Source organism: Balaenoptera borealis, assembly GCF_965194805.1.
Source record: "Balaenoptera borealis genome assembly, chromosome: 5".
Classification (NCBI taxonomy): domain Eukaryota; kingdom Metazoa; phylum Chordata; class Mammalia; order Artiodactyla; family Balaenopteridae; genus Balaenoptera; species Balaenoptera borealis.
The window spans coordinates 112544180-112564876 of NC_138862.1; the positions used below are offsets into that span (position 1 = coordinate 112544180).

At 37.0% G+C, this 20697-nt stretch overlaps 1 protein-coding gene across 1 annotated transcript in view; it reads left to right on the top strand.

The window, feature by feature from the left end:
* GPR149 (G protein-coupled receptor 149) overlaps positions 1-16996 on the top strand; it is an 86521-nt gene extending 69525 nt beyond the window's left edge. The window contains exon 4 of the mRNA XM_082394365.1: positions 13872-16996. Coding sequence (XP_082250491.1) covers positions 13872-14444 — 573 coding nt within the window. The 3' untranslated portion in view covers positions 14445-16996. The remainder of the gene's footprint in view (positions 1-13871) is intronic.
* Positions 16997-20697: the final 3701 nt, after the last annotated feature.

The following is a 20697-nucleotide window of genomic DNA, read 5'->3' on the forward strand; positions in this document are numbered from 1 at the left end:
TATTTTTTGATTTCCTCTTTGATTTCTTCAGTGATCTCTTGGTTATTTAGTAACGTATTGTTTAGCCTCCATGTGTTTGTGTTTTTTACGTTTTTTTCCCTGTAATTCATTTCTAATCTCATAGCGTTGTGGTCAGAAAAGATGCTTGATATGATTTCAATTTTCTTAAATTTACTGAGGCTTGATTTGTGACCCAAGATGTGATCTATCCTGGAGAATGTTCCGTGCGCACTTGAGAAGAAAGTGTAATCTACTGTTTTTGGATGGAATGTCCTATAAATGTCAATTAAATCTATCTGGTCTATTGTGTCATTTAAAGCTTCTGTTTCCTTATTTATTTTCATTTAGGATGATCTGTCCATTGGTGTAAGTGAGGTGTTAAAGTCCCCCACTATTATTGTGTTACTGTTGATTTCCTCTTTTATAGCTGTTAGCAGTTGCCTTATGTATTGAGGTGCTCCTATGTTGGGTGCATATATATTTATAATTGTTATATCTTCTTCTTGGATTGATCCCTTGATCATTATGTAGTGTCCTTCCTTGTCTCTTGTAACCTTCTTTATTTTAAAGTCTATTTTATCTGATATGAGTATAGCTACTCCAGCTTTCTTTTGATTTCCATTTGCATGGAATATCTTTTTCCATCCCCTCACTTTCAGTCGGTATGTGTCCCTCGGTCTGAAGTGGGTCTCTTGTAGACAGCATATATATGGGTCTTGTTTTTGTATCCATTCAGCCAGCCTGTGTCTTTTGGTTGGAGCATTTAATCCATTCACGTTTAAGGTGATTGTCGATATGTATGTTCCTATGACCATTTTCTTAATTGTTTTGGGTTTGTTTTTGTAGGTCCTTTTCTTCTCTTGTGTTTCCCACTTAGAGAAGCTCCTTTAGCATTTGTTGTAGAGCTGGTTTGGTGGTGCTGAATTCTCTTAGCTTTTGCTTGTCTGTAAAGCTTTTGATTTCTCCATCAAATCTGAATGAGATCCTTGCCGGGTAGAGTAATCTTGGTTGTAGATTCTTCCCTTTCGTCACTTTAAGTATATCATGCCACTCCCTTCTGGCTTGTAGAGTTTCTGCTGAGAAATCAGCTGTTAACCTTATGGGAGTTCCCTTGTATGTTATTTGTCATTTTTCCCTTGCTGCTTTCAATAATTTTTCTTTGTCTTTAATTTTTACCAATTTGATTACTATGTGTCTCGGCGTGTTTCTCCTTGGGTTTATCCTGTATGGGACTCACTGCACTTCCTGGACTTGGGTGGCTATTTCATTTCCCATGTTAGGGAAGTTTTCGACTATAATCTCTTCAAATATTTTCTCTGGTCCTTTCTCTCTCTCTTCTCCTTCTGGGACCCCTATAATGCGAATGTTGTTGCGTTTAATGTTGTCCCAGAGGTCTGTTAGTCTGTCTTCATTTCTTTTCATTCTTTTTTCTTTATTCTTTTCCACAGCAGTGAATTCCACCATTCTGTCTTCCAGGTCACTTATCCGTTCTTCTGCCTCAGTTATTCTATTCTCTCAGCTATTGATTCCTTCTAGTGTAGTTTTCATTTCAGTTATTGTATTGGTCATCTCTGTTTGTTTGTTCTTTAATTCTTCTAGGTCTTTGTTAAACATTTCTTGCATATTCTCGATCTTTGTCTCCATTCTTATTCCGAGGTCCTGGATCATCTTCACTATCATTATTCTGAATTCTTTTTCTGGAAGGTTGCCTATCTCCATTTCATTTAGTTGTTTTTCTGGGGTTTTATCTTGTTCCTTCATCTGGTATTTAGCCCTCTGCCTTTTCATCTTGTCTGTCTTTCTGTGAATGTGGTTTTTGTTCCACAGGCTGCAGGATTATAGTTTTTCTTGCTTCTGCTGTCTGCCCTCTGGTGGTTGAGGCTATCTAAGAGGCTTGATGGGAGGCTCTGGTGGTGGGTAGAGCTGACTGTTGCTGTGGTGGTCAGAGCTCAGTAAAACTTTAATCCACTTGACTGCTGATGGGTGGGGCTGGGTTCCCTCCCTGTTGGTTGTTTTGCCTGAGGCAACCCAACACTGGAGCCTACCTGGGCTCTTTGGTGGGGCTAATGACAGACTCTGGGAGGGCTCACGCCAAGGAGTACTTCCCAGAACTTCCCCCCGCCAGTGTCCTTATCCCCGTGGTGAAACAGAGCCACCCCCCACCTCTGCAGGAGACCCTCCAACACCAGCAGGTAGGTCTGGTTCAGTCTCCCCCAGGGTCACTGCTCCTTCCCCTGGGTCCCGATGCACACACTATTTTGTGTGCGCCCTCCAAGAGTGGGGTCTTTGTTTCCCCCAGTCCTGTTGAAGTCCAGCAATCAATTCCCACTAGGCTTTAAAGTCTGATTCTCTAGGAATTCCTCCTCCCATTGCCGGACCCCCAGGTTGGGAAGCCTGATGTGGGGCTCAGAACCTTCACTCCAGTGGGTGGACTTCTGTGGTGTAAGTGTTCGCCAGTCTGTGAGTCACCCACCCACCAGTTATGGGATTTGATTTTACTGTGATTGCGCCCCTCCTACCGTCTCATTGTGGCTTCTCCCTTGTCATTCGATGTGGGGTATCTTTTTTGGTGAGTTCCAGCGTCCTCCTGTCGATGATTGTCCAGCAGCTAGTTGTGATTCTGGTTTTCTTGCCAGAGGGAGTGAGAGCACATCCTTCTACTCTGCCATCTTGTCCTAATCTCAGCTATAGAGTTTTTATAGATGCTCTTTATCAAGGAAAGGAACTTACTCTTGATCTTACTTTTCTTTTATCATGAATGGATGTTGAATTTTGTCAAATAGTTTTTCTGCATCAATTCATATAATCATGTGATTTTTCTTCTTTAGCCTATTAATATGGTGGGTCACATCAACCTATTCCTGAATATTGAAACTAGCCTTGCATTTGGAATAAACCCCACTTAGTCATGAAGTTTAATTCTTTTTATTGACTGCTTAATGCCACTTGCTAATATTTGTTAAGAATGTTTGCATTTATATTAATGAGTTATAGCTCTCTGTAGTTTTCTTTTTTGGATTATCTCTGTTTAGTTTTAATATCAGGGCAAAATTTTTAAATCATTATAAAATGACTAGGAGATGAAAATTGTTAAAGTAGCATTAAATTATCAACATCCTCCTAAGCTCCTTATCTCAACTACTAGTACTAGACACTAGCAGTAGAATCTCAAAAACATCGTGGTTTCCTGTCTCTTACTCACCTCCCAAAAATAGCTAATAGTTATGGGCACTTACTTTGTGTGCGGCACTCAGCTAATCATTTTACATTCATTAACTCATTTATTCTTCATATTTTGCAAATGAGACAACTGAGGCTTAGAGAGGTAAGGATTACAAAGACAGTGACTCGACCGAGTTCAAAGACAGGTATATGTGACTCCATAGCTGTATTTCACCAGGACCCTCCACAATCTCAAGAGTTTTGCTAATGCAATTCCCCTATAGTCCGTCCCACATATGTGTTTCTACTACCAGTACTGAAGTTCAGATTCCCTTTTCTTTTGTACACAATGATTTAAAAAACTACCTAATTGGTCTCCCTACCACCATACTCTTCTTCCCCAATCTGTATTTCACAGGCTACCCAATTATCATGTTAGACCAGAAGAGGCATAGCAGAAAGCATATGGAATCTGAGATGAGTATATATCACGATTCAAAACTTAACTTCCTATGTAACCTAAGCAAGTTAATTAACCTCTTCACACCTCAATTTACTTATCTATAAAATGAAAATAATTTTACCTTCCTTATGGAGTATTATATTAAATTAGATTTCACATGTAAAGTGCCAAGATGAAGCACCTGTACATCGTAGACCTTCCATATATCTTAATTTCCTTCCTTTCGATAAACAAAAATAGGTGGTTCCTGCTTGCCTATGGGATACAATCAGAACTTGTTATCCTGGTGGAGGGCTCTTGGCCCTGGGCCCAAACTCTGTTTTCAGTCTCATTTCCCTCTACTATGCCATTTCCCCAAAATTCCAATTGCCTTTGTTCTTACTGTTCCCCAATCCTGGATTACATTTTTCCTACTTTGCTGCCAACTGAAGTTATCTTTTAGGACCCTATTTAGAAACCATTTTCTTTTTTTCTTTTTCTTTTTTTTTCAGTTTGGAATATGGCATTTGACTTTATTCTTGACAACGTTCAGGTGGTTCTACAACAATCTTGTGGAAGCACATTAAAGTTACATAAATATTACCAGGGAGCCTGGTGCTCTTCACTTGCTGTGCCATAAGTGCTTGTGAGGTATTTGCAAAGTGCATAATAGTAATGCTCTGAGTTTTCTAATTTTAAATTTCTTTTTTAGCCAAGTGTTTTATACATATATTTTCAGTAAGTGCCCAATATGTCAGTATTGCATGTAAATAATTGTGGTGGGTTTTGTTTTGTTTTGTTTGTTTGTTTGTTTGTTTGGCTGCACCGAGTGGCTTGCAGGATCTTAGTTCCCCAACCAGGGATTGAGTCTGGGCCCACAGCAGTGAAAACACCGAGTCCTAACCACTTGACCACCAGGGAATTCCCTTTTTTTTTTTCTTATAATTATGTTAATTCTTTCACTGTAGCATAGATTCTATTTACAAAATGTTTGTTTATAACGTTTTATGGATTTTTACAGTCAAGTGTAGAAACCCTTTTCTTAAAGATCTTCCCTAAATACTCCTTTCACTTCCTAAAGTGAATAAATCCCCCTTCTCCCTTGTTCCCACATGACATCGCAGGTTCCAGCTGGATTAGGAGAGTGAGGTGTTATTCATGTTTTATTCCCTAACACTATGCCTTGAAGTAGCAAAACGGCTAAAAACGGAGGGCTTGAGACAGATAATCCTGGATTTGGATTTGACTATGCCATTTACTAACTGGAGTTACCTCCCTATGACTCAATTATGTCCTCTATAAAATTGGGGTGATGAATGTCTCTATTTAATAAGGTTGATGTGAAAATTAAATAAGAAAATGTATATAAAGTGCTTTAGTAAGAAGTCTGATACATGGGCTGTGTTCAGCAGATCAGTAAATATTTGTTATGATGAATATCAATCCTAAATCTGTCACTCAGTTGTGAGACTTTTCATCACTAACAAGGCAAATCTTAATTTATAGCTCGAAGGTCTTTGAGAATTAAATGGGAAATGTGTTAAAATACCTAACACTTCCCATGCCACATAATAGGACCTTTATAGAGGCCCTTATTTTCTCACTCTTTTCTTTAAGCACGTCATGTGTGTTCTTCTTTTTGGTTTACTAAAGATTTAAATGAAGGCGACAGGATGACACAAGGAATATTTGGGGACTTGAATATATGAAAATATAGTAGTCACACAGTTTTAAATAAAATTCCAGAAGTAAATTATTAAAAGTCTAGTTTATTGTTTTTCTTACAAAGTTCTCACTCTCCCTGCTATTTTTTTGTTTCCCTATCTCTTCTCCTCCAAGGTCTCTTAGATGGTCTGCTTGACTTAATTCCTCAATGTCTGTACTTTTTGATTCCTGAAAGTCACCTAAATCATCTATATGATTTTAATTTAGATTAAAATTGTCAGTCACTTGGATTATTCATGAGTTAGTGATAGAATTCTAGCTTCCTGGGCAGAAAACCCTTGATCCACCATCCCTGGCTAAGCAGATTTCTTTCAAAGTAACAACATAGTGCAGTGGGAAGAGCCTTTAACTGGGAGTTATGACACCTGAGTCCTGGTGCCAGTCCTACTACTATTACCTGTGTGACCCTGGGCAGGTAGTTTCACCTCTCTGGCTGTCAGTTCTCCCTTTATAAAATGGTCTCTGGTGAGTCCTATGATCCTACATGCTGTAATACATCTTTCATAAATTGAATGATTCAGATAATCAACAGAAACTTCACCTGTTAGGAGAGATATTTTGGAGCAACTCTTTTATATTATAATTTCACCCTGATTTCACTTAGAGGCTTATAGTGAAGAAATAAAAAGTTCATTATGCTCAAGGTCAGTTAGTCTGAATCAATTATCACAGCAGATTATTTGTGCTAATGTGTTTACATGGCATGATCTCTCCTTCTGAAGCATTTCTGAGGTTTTGAAAACCGCTTTTCATTTTCAAATAAAAAAGCTCCCAGCCACCTACACTCAGGAATACAGCAATAATGGATTGGCACTATTCCTGACAGCATATGCTAATTCATAGGCTTTTAAATGGAAAGAAAGCAGAGACTACGAAATGAGTAGTTTTATGTTCTCTGAATCTACCATTTTTTATAATGCAATAAACTTTCACATACAATTCAGTCCCTCAATATCCTATTTTATTTTCAAAAAAGAATATGTTCCAATATGACCTTCTGATGCACTTGTAACTATCATCAGTTATTATATAGGGCTGTTAAAATAAAAATAGATAAATTTTTTTTTTTTTTTTAAATAGATAAATTTTAAACAACAATGCAGGTGTTCGCTGCTTTTCGAAAATTCACTTTTATTACGCTTCGCTTTTACGAAAGACCTACATTAGTACCAGTTTTCGCTAACTGAAAGAAATCCAAAGAGGATTTTTGCCTTAAATAAGAAAGGCAAAAAGTGAAAATAACATTCAGTTTTTGTTTTGCAACAAGTCTTTATAGAAGCAGAGCACACCCAGAGCTGCGAGAATCGCAGCGCTCATCTCCTTCTCTGAAAAATATACTCAGCATCTCGGCATCAAGCCGCCATAGCTTTGAACTGTGTCTATGAGCATCTGTGCTTTATCTCAATTAATTTTGTGCATCTATTGGCAAGATGTGTCCTAGGGTAATTGCTTCTTCACTTTACGCCATTTCAAGTTATGTAAATTTTCACCTGAACGCTCTACTTTCATATATCAAGGGAAACCTGTAGTTTTAAAAATTGATCTTACGCTTTGTGCTTTAGAAAGTTAAGATAAATAAGGTCCTATTGTATAGCACTGGGAACTATATTCAATATCCTGTGATAAACCATAATGGAAAAGAATTTTTAAAAGAATGTATATATATGTATAACTGAATCACTTTGCTGTACAGCAGAAATTAACACAACATTGTAAATCAACTATACTTCAAAAAAAAAAAGTTAAGATATGGAATCTAAAATCCCTACAAAGTCAATGCTGCAGATTCATTCATTCATGCACACATTTATTCACTCAACAAATATTTTTTGAGGGGCTGTGATGTGCCAGCCACTGTTAGAGATAGCAGTAGCAGAAAAAATAAAGATCAACAAGGAAATGTTCCCTTCCCTTGAGGAGATTACATTCTACGTGGATTTGACAGAAATGCCACATAGTTCCAGTCTCCACAGGAAAACAGGCAGTCCTACGACTTTGCAAAACATGTATATGCATATGTATTTTTGTGCCTCTTTGCATAAAACATTGTATTAGTTTCCTAGGGCAGCTGTAACAAGTTGGATAGCTTAAACAACAGAAATCTATTGACTCACATTTCTGGAGGCCAGAAATCCAAAATCAAGGTGTCAGCAGGACCATGTTCCTCTGAGGCTCTAGAGGAGGATTCTATCCTGGTTCATGACAGCATAACTCCAAATGCTGTCTCCTTCTTCACATGTCCATCTTCCCTATATTAGTCTATGTCCAAATTTCTCTTTTCTTAAAAGGACACCAGTTATTGGGATTAAGGCTCACTCTAATCCAGTATGACTTCATCCTAATTCGAGTACATCTGCAAAGATGTTATTTCCAAATAAGGTCATATTCACAGGTCATGGGTGGATATGAATTTTGGAGGGGACGCTATTCAACCCAGTACAAAAATCAAGAAAAATTAAACCAAATATTAACAGTCTTTTGTATTATCTCCTTCTTACAATTAATTTTCTCTTAGGATTTTATTGCTTTTTATTTTAGTCCCTTTTTGAAATTGTTCTTGAACTTTTAGAATGGTTTGTAAACCTGTGGGCTGAACTGTAGTTTGTGACTCAAGATCTATAGTATTTCTTTGTTTGTTTGTTTGTTTTTCTGAAGTGGAATTCTTTGTTTATTTGAGCTCATTGTTTACATTGACATCTTGTTGGACTCAAATGTTTATAGTAGTTTTTCCAGTAAAATTAATGAGGAGAATCTGACTCATTACAGACCCTGGCCACTTTGAGAGTGCTATAAATTTGTGCCTGCCTAGGATCAGAGGATCCTTTTCCTTTCTAATAATTAAAAAATTTTTATTTTTCTTATTGTAAGTGCCATTGTCTACACTTTTAAAATGTGAATGGAAAATAAGCTGTACCCCAATGGGGACTCTCATTCTAACCAACCAAACTGTTAGGGCAAAATTTTGAGACAGTACCCTTCATCCAGCTTGTCTCCTCTCTCCTGACCTAAAAATAGCATAAACCCCCAATGCAACACAAACCCCAAATGTAGCACAAACCCCCAAAGCAGCACAAACCCCAATCTGACTACCTAATTGAACCCTGAGGCTGATTACTATCATAGGCATCACCCTACCCTTGTATTCTAGATTTCCTTCTAGTGATATTTTCCACTCTCTGCCTCTTCTACTACCTAATCAACTTCCATGAGCAAAATCATCAAATAATTTAAAAATATAAAACTCAAAATCCTCCCTCCAGGGCTTCCCTGGTTGTGCAGTGGTTAAGAATCTGCCTGCCAATGCAGGGGACACGGGTTCGAGCCCTGGTCTGGGAAGATCCCACATGCCGCGGAGCAACTAAGCCCGTGTGCCACAACTACTGAGCCCATGCGCCACAACTACTGAAGCCTGTGCGCCTAGAGCCCGCGCACCGCAACGAAGAGTAGCCCCCACTCACCGCAACTAAAAGAAAGCCTGCGTGCAGCAACGAGAACCCAATGCAGCCAAAAATTTAAAAAAAAAAAAATCCTCCCTCCCATCCACTTACAGAGAAAAGAATTGTTTGGTATGTAGCCTTTCAAACCTTTTTCTATGCCTATAGTATACAGGTGTGTTTGTGTCTGTGTATTTTTTATTCCTATACATGTGTAATTTTCTGGGTTGATTTGTGGTGTTTTTCTGTTTTTCTGCAAGAAAACTGGATTATACCATACATATTACTTTGTAATTTGCTTTTGTAACTTAAAATGTATTGAAATTATTTAACCCAGGCACAACTCATAGTTTTACCTCATTCTTTCAAGAGAGTTTTCTAGTATATTACTGTACCATAATTCATTCAACTATTTTCTGAATGATGGACATTTAGGGTATTTCTACTTTACAACAGTGCTGAAATAGACATTACTATGGGTTGAATATCTGGTGGTGGAATTGACTTACAGAAATAGGATTGCTGGTAAGTATATGTAGTTTTTATTTTATAGTCAAATACAATCAAAATACACTTGAAAGATGGCATCTTTTTTTTCTTTTTCTTGATTTTTTATTTTTTTTGATGGAGGGCAATCTGAGATGCTAAAAATGATCAAGTGTTTTTACTTACACCTTTTTTTGATTATCAGTGAAATTGCATATCTTTTCATATGTTTATTCTCCATTTATATTTCTTCCTTTAATTGCTTTACTCACTTCCTATTTTCACTTTCCAACTGGGATGTTTATCTTATTGATTTGGGAGAAAGTCTCCATATTATGGCTATTAAACTTTGTTTTATGCACACTACAAATATTGTCTCCCAGGCTGCCATTTGTCTTGTACCATTGCTTTCAGCATATATTTCTACACAGATATTTTTAGTTTTTCTGCAATCAAATCTGTCCATCTTGTACTTTGTCATTTCTGATTTTCATTCCTGATTTGGAAAGGTCTTCTTCACTCAGGATTTTAAAAGAATTATTAAGACTCAAGAAATCATTTTTGCATATAACATGAAAAGGGGTCTAACTTAATTTTGTAATGAATAGCCAATAATATGTAAAAGCTCACTTGAATCCTTATTTTGAAATGCTATATTCATGATATACTATGTCTGGTTTCTTGACTCTGCGTGATTGATCAAATCTTGCCATTAACACCCTGTCTTAATTACGTAGCTTCATATTATATTTGCAAAGTCTGTCTTAATTACGTAGCTTCATATTATATTTGCAAAGTCACCTCATTAGTCTGTTTCCACATTCTTGGTTATCCATAAGCATTTACTCTTGCAAGTAAATCTTAGAAGAAACTTTCCAAGTTCTAAAATAAAATTCCATTGGAATTTTTATTAAAATTGTATTAAACCAATAAAGTAAAAGAAAATTGCCATATTTACAATATAGAGTTTTCCATGTGGAAACATTGTTTCTTTTGTCTCCTATTTATTTCTAACTTTTTTTTTCAGACCTCCTTTTCCCTCACTCCACCTAGGTTAGAAAACCCTGGGCAGAAAACCCATGATCCACCATCCCTGGCTAAAGCAGATTTCTTTCAAAGTAACAGAAACCATATTCTCCATATTCTTCCATATTTTCCATATTCTTCCATATTCTCACAATACTCCAGCCTGGGTCTATTGTAGCACAAATCACAGGGAGATGCAATTGTTTACAAGCTTCAGTATTTCTGCATTCTATGGGCTCTTATGATATGAGAGTCTGTTCATTCCATTGCTATAGACCTACCCAGCTAATCAAGTCCTAGTATATAACAGTGGTTCAATTCGTCTGTTCTCCTAGCTTCTAATCTCTCTCCATTTTAGTCCTCCTTCCATATCCTAAAAGAGGAGGAAAATCCTGTTGGTTTTACTCAAATTCTGTCAGTTCCCTCCCTGAATCTCTATTACTGCTCCGTTAGTTCAAGCTCCATTTTCCCACACCTAGAGCAGTGTTTCTCTAACTTAAATAATAGACAAAAAAGAAAAAATTATATAAACCTCATTGTCAAATCAAATTTTATGATTTTGCTTAAAGACATACAAAATTTGGTGTAAACACCTTACACTTGTACTTCTTATACAAATCTAAAACCAAAATAACTTATACATTAAATACTTTCATAACCAGTAAAATTAAAATAACTGAATTAGCTTAAAATGACAGTACCGTTTTCCTGAAACTAACCTTCCAATTTTGAATTAAGAGTATAAAGTGTGCTCAGATCTATTTCTATATAATCTGTTTCTGTGTTTTTACTTCTATGACTCTCAATCATAGTCTTTTGAATGTTTCACAAAATAATTTTGATAACTCAGCACTCTGTGTTTTATTTCAGAATAATCAGACTTCATACTTAGCTAAACTATGGCACTATACAGCTCTCAGATGCCAATTTTAATGAGCTGTCATTTGATAACTCAGTAAAGCTTGTTTTTTCATTTGAAGATGAGGTTAGCATGGGGGAGCTATTGAAATCTGCAATATTTGGATGTATAAAATCAGATGCAAAAAAAATCACATTTGCTTTTGCTTTTATATTAACTGCTCATCAGTGATGCAAGTTGGTACATATAAAAATATGGTTATGCTGTTGATCCTACAGTGAAAGTTCTTTTAAAAAAATATGCCAATACTGCTGGGTGCTGATAACTTTGTTCTCTCATCTCATCTTTTTTAAACTAGCATACTCCATAGGGCTTTGTTTATATAGCGTACCATGCCAAAGAGAAAACTTATGAACAATTTTTAAAGTACTGATTAGGGATGTTTTTTCTCCTTGCAATAAAGTATAATGTAAGGAGGTCAGCTTTCAGGTTAACTAGCTCTCAGAATAAAGAAGGCTGTACTTAAAATTCACATTATTAAACTACAGTCAAATTTTCTGATTAAATAATGTCTTGGTAAATTTTGTTTTAAAAAAGAAACAGAAGTTTCTGACTTTTTCTCAGGAGGGAAAGTTTTTAGGTTCGCCCTTAAACTCATGATTTATTACTCAGAAAGCAAGGCTTTAAAACTGTTGATCTTAATTCTTAAGATCAATTTCAAATGCCACCCCTACATGAAATCTCTCTATCAATCAGAGGTGGTAATTCCTTGAACACCTTTCAGCTTGGTTCCTAGCTCTTTTACTATAGTTAGAGATGAAATTTTTACTTTCTTACATGTCTTTCCCACCCAACCATCTGTGAGGTCTTTGAATGCATCCAGTGCAAGCTTAGAAACTTGCAGATAATATTCAGAAAATGTTTAATGAATGATGAATAAAAAATAAATGAAGGCACTCCTCCTTTACCAAAAGCACTCAAACAATGGTCCCGTACAGTAATGAACTTAAGTATTTTCCCTCTGTCTCTTTTGCTTCAGTCAACTTCACACAAGTGAAGTTGGTTAAGTTCTGCCTCAGCAGAAGGGCAAACTGATCTTTATGGTCTAAGTTTTCAAAGTTTATGGCCCTTTAGGGTGCAAGGCCCTAAATTTAGGTCCCCAGGTCCCTTTATGGATAAACAGAATTGAAGCCTACTCCATAGGGAATAACTGGGAAAGACTAGTGCAATGTCTCACACATCCTAGACTATATTTTTCTTGGTCCCAAAATTCAATGGGTGTGGCATGAAGCCACCTGAATGAAGCTCATGATGTATCCTCCCTTAAAATTTCCCTAAGTAGATGAGAATACAAACTGTTCTTTAATGTGGGACCCTGGTCCTAGGCTTTCTCTAGCTACTCTTAGGTCCAGATACAAAATGCCCATGGAAGATAGGGTAACCAACCATCCTGGTTTCCCTGGGACTGAGAGGCTTCCTGGGATGCAGGAATTTCAGTGCTAAGACTGGGACAGTCACAGGCAAACTGGGAAGGGTGATCATCCTAAATTGACAAAACATTAAGAGCCCTCACGCCCATTCCCCTGGTGGAAAGACACATTTAAGCCAATCCAGTGAGTAATTCCAGGCTTTACAGATGGTGGGCACACGTATAAAAAGAGTCTGTTAACCACCCCTCCTCTCACCTTCTCTTTCTGGGCTACAGCATTTCTTTAGTTACAGCAATGGATCTTGAATCTCACCACACAACAGAATCATCTAGAGGGCTTGTTAAAATACAGGCTGCTGAACCCCACCCCTAGCATTTCTAATTCAGTAGGCCTGGGGTAGGACTCAAAAATCGCATTTCTTATAAGTTACCAGGTGATGCAGATAATGCTGGTCTGGGGATCTAGCTTTTAGCACCACTGCTCTAAGGTTGGCACATTACTGTCTTCTTCTGAAACTAACATGTAATCAAAAAGAGTCAACTGAAAGTATGAAGGCATGAATCAACAATATAAGGTACAGACTATCATAAGAATTAGTCTTCATTTCTTAAGCCGTTCTCAGTGGTGAGTACAATTTAAAAACAAAATTTTAATACTTTTAAATATAAAAGTTTTGCAGGGATGTGAGGGCATTCTCTATTACTGGGTTTACTTTAATGACTCATTTCTCTGTGGAAAAGTAAGCACACTGTACCCCACACTTCTGGTGACATTTGGTTCCTCTTCTGTGTGCTCAAACCTACAGTCGAAATATTCTTTGTATTTAATTTGGACCATAGTTTCACAGGTGTCACTCTCTCTGGCATACTAAACAGGAAAAAAAAGTGCATTTTGATAACACAGTCTGCATTTCTTTCAACCTATAAAAGCTTTTTAATGTAACTGAACATGTTACAAAAATATAAAAGCAATTCCAGAGTGTAAATATGCATTCGATTTTATGCCCATATTCTGCCCATCTCCTGCTGGCCACAGTACACAAATTTTGCCTTAAACTGTGGAAATACGTCCCTTTATCCTCAAAGATAGGTTTCTGACTGCCCTCATTTAGATGTAGTATTTGACCTAGGAGAAACTAAGCTACAGAGCTTTGATGACAGAATTTCAATCTCATACCTATAAAAGGTTTCCATGGAATTGGATTTGAAATAGAAAAACTTTACCATTTTGATGAATAAAATGAATTACTAAATGGTCCAATCTCAGACACCAGTTTTCAATAATAACCATTTTGTTTTTGTCCCCAGCGTTCCGGTGGTGCCCTGGCCATTCCCCTGTGTGCATTCCAGGGGACCGTGTCTCTCCAAGCCCCAACCGGGAAAACCCTATCTCTTTCTACCTATGAGGTGAGCACAGAAGGACAAAAAATAACCCCAGCCTCTAAGAAAATAGAAGTCTATCGATCCAAAAGTGTTGGCCATGAACCAAACTCAGAAGATTCTCCCTCCACATTTGCGGACACCAGCGTGAAAATACACTTGGAGGTTCTTGAAATTTGTGATAATGAAGAGGCCTTGGACACGGTGTCAATTATTAGCAACATCAGCCAGTCCTCCACACAGGTCAGATCTCCTTCCCTACGCTACTCACGGAAAGAAAACAGATTTGTTTCGTGTGATTTAGGGGAAACAGCCTCATATTCTCTCTTTTTACCCACAAGTAATCCCGATGGTGATATCAACATCTCCATTCCAGACACTGTTGAAGCACACAGGCAGAACAGTAAAAGGCAGAGCCAAGAGAGGGATGGCTACCAGGAGGAAATCCAGCTGTTAAATAAAGCTTATAGGAAAAGAGAAGAAGAAAGCAAGGATAACTAGTGATCATTTGGCCTAATAAAGGCAAGAATGGCTCTGCAACTTCAAACTACTAAACTAACACCTTTGTTCTGAGGCTATTTGATTCCCTTTTTTATTTGTTGGTTTACATAAGCTTTACAGACTTAATTATTTTTAGTGCAAACAGCTGGAACTAGTGCAAACACTTGAGTGCTTTTGATGTGTTACTTATAGATCACACACTGTGGCAATTATAAGATTCTGTTTCTTATCTGATTTCTAAAAACCTTTTCTAAATCAAACCTTGGTCTTGTTTACTAATGTTTTCGCCTATGTTTGTCAACCTCAGAGTAAACAGAAAATTGTATAAGCTCAATGAATATACTGTTCTCATGCATGGGTTTCTACACATAAAGTTGGCCTTTACAGCAAGGGGAAAAATATTTTGGGAATGGAAGAAATGTAGCAAAACTCTGAGTTGTATTTGAAGAGGCTTGCCTAAATGTGGCTAGCAATGCAAGCTTATTATTACAGTTACTGCTTTAGCTTTACACTGATGTCTAGGAAATATACTCCTGTATAAAATGGCAAATTAGCTTCCAACTTTGAAACATGCATGTCCCTAGTCTGTAAATAGTTGTTCCCTTCATTTCTATAAAATACAAATTGTTTACTGAATTTTTTTTTCTTTCTCTTAAATACGAGGGTTTTCCTTTCACCTTTTCAGTAAGTTGACTGCTCTTAAAACAGATATGTTGTATGTTAGAAGTAGAATTGGAAGTAGCTCTTAAACATATTGGAAAAGTTTGTAGATGTATACTTATCATTTCTAGAATTCTTTTGTTTATTTGAACAGAAACTAGGGAAAAACACTGTAAGATTAAGTTCTGTGAGGTGCACCCAAGTAGACTAAAAAACTTCTGGGCAGAGCAGAGGAAAAATCCTCTAAGTCCAAACAAAAGTATCTGTTTCTAAAGAGGCAGATATGGCAAACCTTCTTCGCCACTCTTGAAGCACAGAAAATTTTAGTTCACATATTATTCTAAGTTTAGGTGCTTTTTCATTTCCTTCCCAAAGATATGTGTATCTCAAGCAAAGAAACAATTCAATATACTTTATTAAGTGATTGTGTGGTATACATATCAAGATTAATTTTAAATATGTTACATTGCAAAAATGCAGATATCACCTTGTCAGAATATTAGTAATGTATATTTCAAAAAAAAAAATTAGGAAGTGACTTTTCCTCAAATTGCTTTATTCTGATCTTTCTGTAAACATATATTGAATGTATTACCTAAATGTTTATTTTCCAAAGTTATTGAGTTGACATTTTACAGTTTTAAACTTTGTACACTCTCAACTCACATATCTTAGTTATTATTTACAGACTGAGTGAATCATTTTTTAAATGATTTATTCTGGTTTCTATTTCATTATATTGAATAGAATTCTAAATAACTTGACATGGGCTTTCAGACTGTTTTATATTCAGATGATTATTTTGCTACCAAGAAGTTATTTTCAAAATAATTATCTCAATGGACTTTCCCTATCTTTCACCTAACTTCTCAATATATCATTATCTAAACTTGGGAAGCAAATGTAATGCCACTAGTCATGTTTGTAAAGAAAGCCTTAAATAATGCATAACATATAAATTCAAATTCAGATGTATTCTCATTACAAATACATCTAACTTAAGATAATACTTTTTAATCTCCAAACTTGAGGGTTAATCTAACATAACGACAAATGGCCAGATCAATCTGATGTTATAAATCAACAGCATTAAATGTCTGTTATAAAAGCAAAAGTTGAATTGAATATTCTAATAATGCTTTGTAAAAGGTAGGTTTTGATACATTAAATTTAGATGTATAATTTTATAAAAGAGAAAAGTGATTTTGCTGCTTAAAGTATAATTTCTGGCAGCAAGGAAATTAGAAACAGAATCATAATAAAACTGAAGAAAATCAGAAAGACAAATCCTTTATAACTGCACAGTACTTTGAGTGGAGAGGAGAAGATGATGACAAACAAGATTTAAAGAATGCAAGAATTGGATTGGAAGACAGTAATACCCATTTTCTCTCCTGTGTTCCATTTTCTTTCCACTGGACTTGGTCCTGTGCTGGGGGAATTGAAAAACAAACAAACAAACAAAAAACCTAGGATATTGTATCCCCATTTAACTGTCCTTTGTTGTTGAATTAACTGTATAATGGATACGCTTAAAAGTTCAGACGTATTCATACAATACCAGGATTACTTACCGCAAAGCCACAGACTTTGGCATCACATTACTAACCTGTAACACTTCAAACTTCAAGGCAACAGTAGTGGATCTACGAGAAAAATCTACAGGGGGCTATGCCTAAGCATGAACAGCTCCTACCAATCCCTGTTAAGAGAGGGATGGTTCAGCTACACCAGTATAAAGTCTACTTTCTCTTTAATGTGATTACAATTGTAAAAATGCATTCTGGTATGGGACATACCCTTATAGATAGTTTGTGCTATATTTAAATATCTTACCTTTGCATTGTTATATTGTTCTTATTATTAATAAATGCTCTATTTCGTATAATTTATCTGTTTTCTCTATAAATTGATGTACCTGAAAACAAAAACTATTTACCTAATAAAAATATCACCATCTGGTGGTGACTCTTATAAACTGAAAAGATATAATCCCTAAGATTTCCCAAAATATAAACACGTATTACATAATCCCAAAGACTTCCAAGAATTATGACTGACAGAGGCAACCATTTTGAAGACAGCGAATATCACAGTATTACTTAGAATATAATAAAAAAAAAAAAGGCTTGGTTATGCATTACTTGGAAGCTTTTTCTCAACATAGTTCTGTAGTATTGGATTTCATAAATAGATTTCCTCTTAATTTCTTATACTATTCAGCTACTTTCATTCATGTAGTCACCATAATATTTAATGAATGCCTATTTCATGCTAAAAATAGTTCTAGGTACATAGGAATATAACTGCAAACAAAACCAAAACAAACATATATACTGTGAACGGACCGTGAGCACACAGTCCACCCGAGACTTCCCTCACTTCTGACACCACGTGCAAGTTCAGGGTGTTCCCTAAGCCACTATCAATTTTAATAATTCACTAGAAGAACTCACAGAACTCCTTGAAAGTTGTATACTCACAGTTATGGTATATTACAAGGAAAGGATACGGATCAAAATCAGCCAAGAGAAGAAGCATATACAGCAGAATCCAGAAAAAAGGCCTAAGTGTGGAGCTTCTGTTTTCCTCTCCCCGTGGAGTCAGGAACAGCAGTACTTCCCTAGTGTCAATGTGTGACAAAACGCATGGAGTATTGCCAACAAGGAACGAATCTTGGTGTCCAGTCTTTAATGGGGCTTCATCATGGTAGGAGTAGGGTAAGCATGGTTGACTGCTCATAAGAGTGATCTCAGTATCCAGCTCCTCAGAAGGTCAAGCTTATATGGAACGAATAACTCAAAGCCTCCACCCTAAATCATATTGTTACTGTCTGGCTGGTCCAAGGCCTCCAAACAAAGTCACTCCTATTAGGCGTAACATTCCAAGGGTTTAAAGATTACCTCCTCAGGAGGGCAAAGGCCAGCCCTCTCTTTGGATAGGATTAAGTTCTTCACTACATATATGTAATGTATATACATGTATATGTATATGTGTAGTATACATCTCAGGTAATGCTAAGTATTTTGACAGAAAATAGGCACCAGAGATAATAAAAATGAAAAGAAGAAAAATTAGAATAAAGGGATAATGACAGAAGGAGTGCTTTTTCAAATATTTTAGTGAGGAAAGGCTTCACTGATTAAAGTAACATTTCATCAGAGACAGAAGTCCAAGATCAAGGTGCTGACTGATTTGGTTCCTGGTAAGAGCTCTCTTCTGGGCTTGTAGACAGCCTCTGTCCTCACATGGCCTTTCTTCAGAGGGAAGACAGAGCAAGCTCTGGTGTCTTTTCTTTTAAAACATTCAAACAATCCACACTATTTCCTTCTCATTTTTCCCTACCGTCTCCAATATGACTACCCAGTCTTTCTTACTGAACAATTCACATACTTGTCATATCAGGCGTGCCCAATGGGTACACCTATTGGAATTATTCATTCCTATAATATTTGCCAGAACTCCCAAAATGTATAATCTGTCTGCTCTCTCTGCGTCTTTAACTCATATAACCAACTGCTTTCTAGACATCTCAATTTGTATGTTTTACAGGCACCTCAAACTCTACAAGTGTTAATTATACACATTAACTCAACTCTCCCCCAACCCCCCCCAAAATCTTCCTCATCCTATGTTCCTCATATCTCAGGATATGGTACCTTTCCATTAGGTCATCTTTCAAATCTTAAACTTGGGAGCCATCTGACCCTTTCCTCTAATTCTCTACATCCAGTGAATCATTAAATCTTGACAATTATTTTTCCTAGTATCTCAATGCCAGTCCTTCCCATATTCTATCTTGCTCTGTCATCCCATTTTGTCTCCCCTACACCACAGCCTGTTAACTAGTCTCTCTACATCCACTCTTGCCTCCTCCATTCCTTTCTACTCAAAGCAGTCAAAGTAATCACTCCCCTACTTAAAATGTATTATTGTTCTTTCTGTGGCATGTAAGGTCTTTTATGGTCAGGCTCCTTTCTACCCCTTTGGCCTTCACCACTAGTCTCTTAAGTTTCAGTGTGGAATCTTCCCACTCTCCAACATTTTATCATCTTTCTTCACGCACATCATTCCCTCCACCTGTAATAATCTCTTCCCTCCCCATCAGTTTGGCTAAAGTCTACTTATCTCAGTCACTGCTTACCCTCTCATTCCTTAGAAAGAACTAACTGACTGACTCCAAAATTAAACTAAAATTAATTAAACTAACTGACTGACTCCAAAATTAAATTCTTTTTGCTGTAACATCTCATGGCTGTTGCGGAGGGGTACTTTTTCCTCTACCCTCCCATGTTTAGTTCTTGGAGACTTGCAGACTAAACTGACAAAAACAGATTAGCAAGCGATAAAACAGATATAATCACATATCTATGGGAGTTCACAGAAAAATGTGACTCAAGGCAGTGGTGAGAACTTGGGGCTTATATACCATCTTTTAGGGAAGGGAAGGAGGAGAACGGTATTTATGGGAAAACAAATGACTTTTAGGAAAGATAAATGAGCTCTTATGAGAATAGATGGAAAATATGTTGGTTTTGTTATAATGTCTTTTTAGGTGTGGTGCTGATTTGCAGTCTCCAATGACAAAAGTCAATCTTCCCTGGTTCCTCTCCCAAGGAAGGGATTTATGACAATAGAGTTCTGAGTTCTTTTGGGAGGCTCTGTTTTTAGGCAGATAAGAGATTTCAGGAACTCAAACGCCTCTGTTCAAAATAATTTTTCTGCCACAGAGATGCATTCTGGAACCCTTCATATGGCATTTTCCTTCCTTAACTCACAACACACCTTTCTTTACCTTTATCTTCTCCTCAAGACTGTAAGCAAATAAAAGCTGATGCCAGTCTTCTCTTGTTCAGTGAGTATTCCCAGCACCTTTAAATCAGTCACATGTGTAAATGAACTAGATATTCCCTGGTAAACTTGCAAGCCTATGTGGAGCAGCCACTTGATTATACAAGAATAGCCTGTGCTAATCAACAATAGACGTCTTCACATGAACGTAGGGATCTTCAGCTGCCGTTTTATTTAAATTGCCTAAGTGCCCTGCACTGAATTTGGGTACACAGGCTCATCTTATGCCTTTGGATAAAGGTGGTAAACGATGATAACCTTTTAAAAGAGGCAGGGACATTTTTATACTTAATTATAGATTTGAAACAGATGCTAGGCTGTTTTCATGACATAACCACTTTAAAAAAAAAGAAAATAAAAGGAATTCATTTCATTGTTTTGAGGACTTTAGGAGACAAAGCATTCGATCCACAGGTTCTTTTACTATGCCAGTCGACGTTTACAGGGCCTACTGGGAAGCAAACTCCTGATTTTACCAAGAGAAATAAGAAAGTAAAACCCAAAACCCGTTTCCTCACATGCTGGGCGTCGGGAAAGAAAACCTGTGAGCCTCCTGCTGGCTCTGCCTCCAAAGGTACAAAGGTAAACAATTGAGGGCACATCAAAGATTTCACCTGATCCAACCCGGGGACCTCTAGGGCCGACGGCCCGTGACGTCACCGGAAACGGCTGCTCGTGACGCTCAACGTCCCTCCCTCTTGCACTGGGCGCCGGAAGCAAAGCGGAAGTGGACGCGCACCCG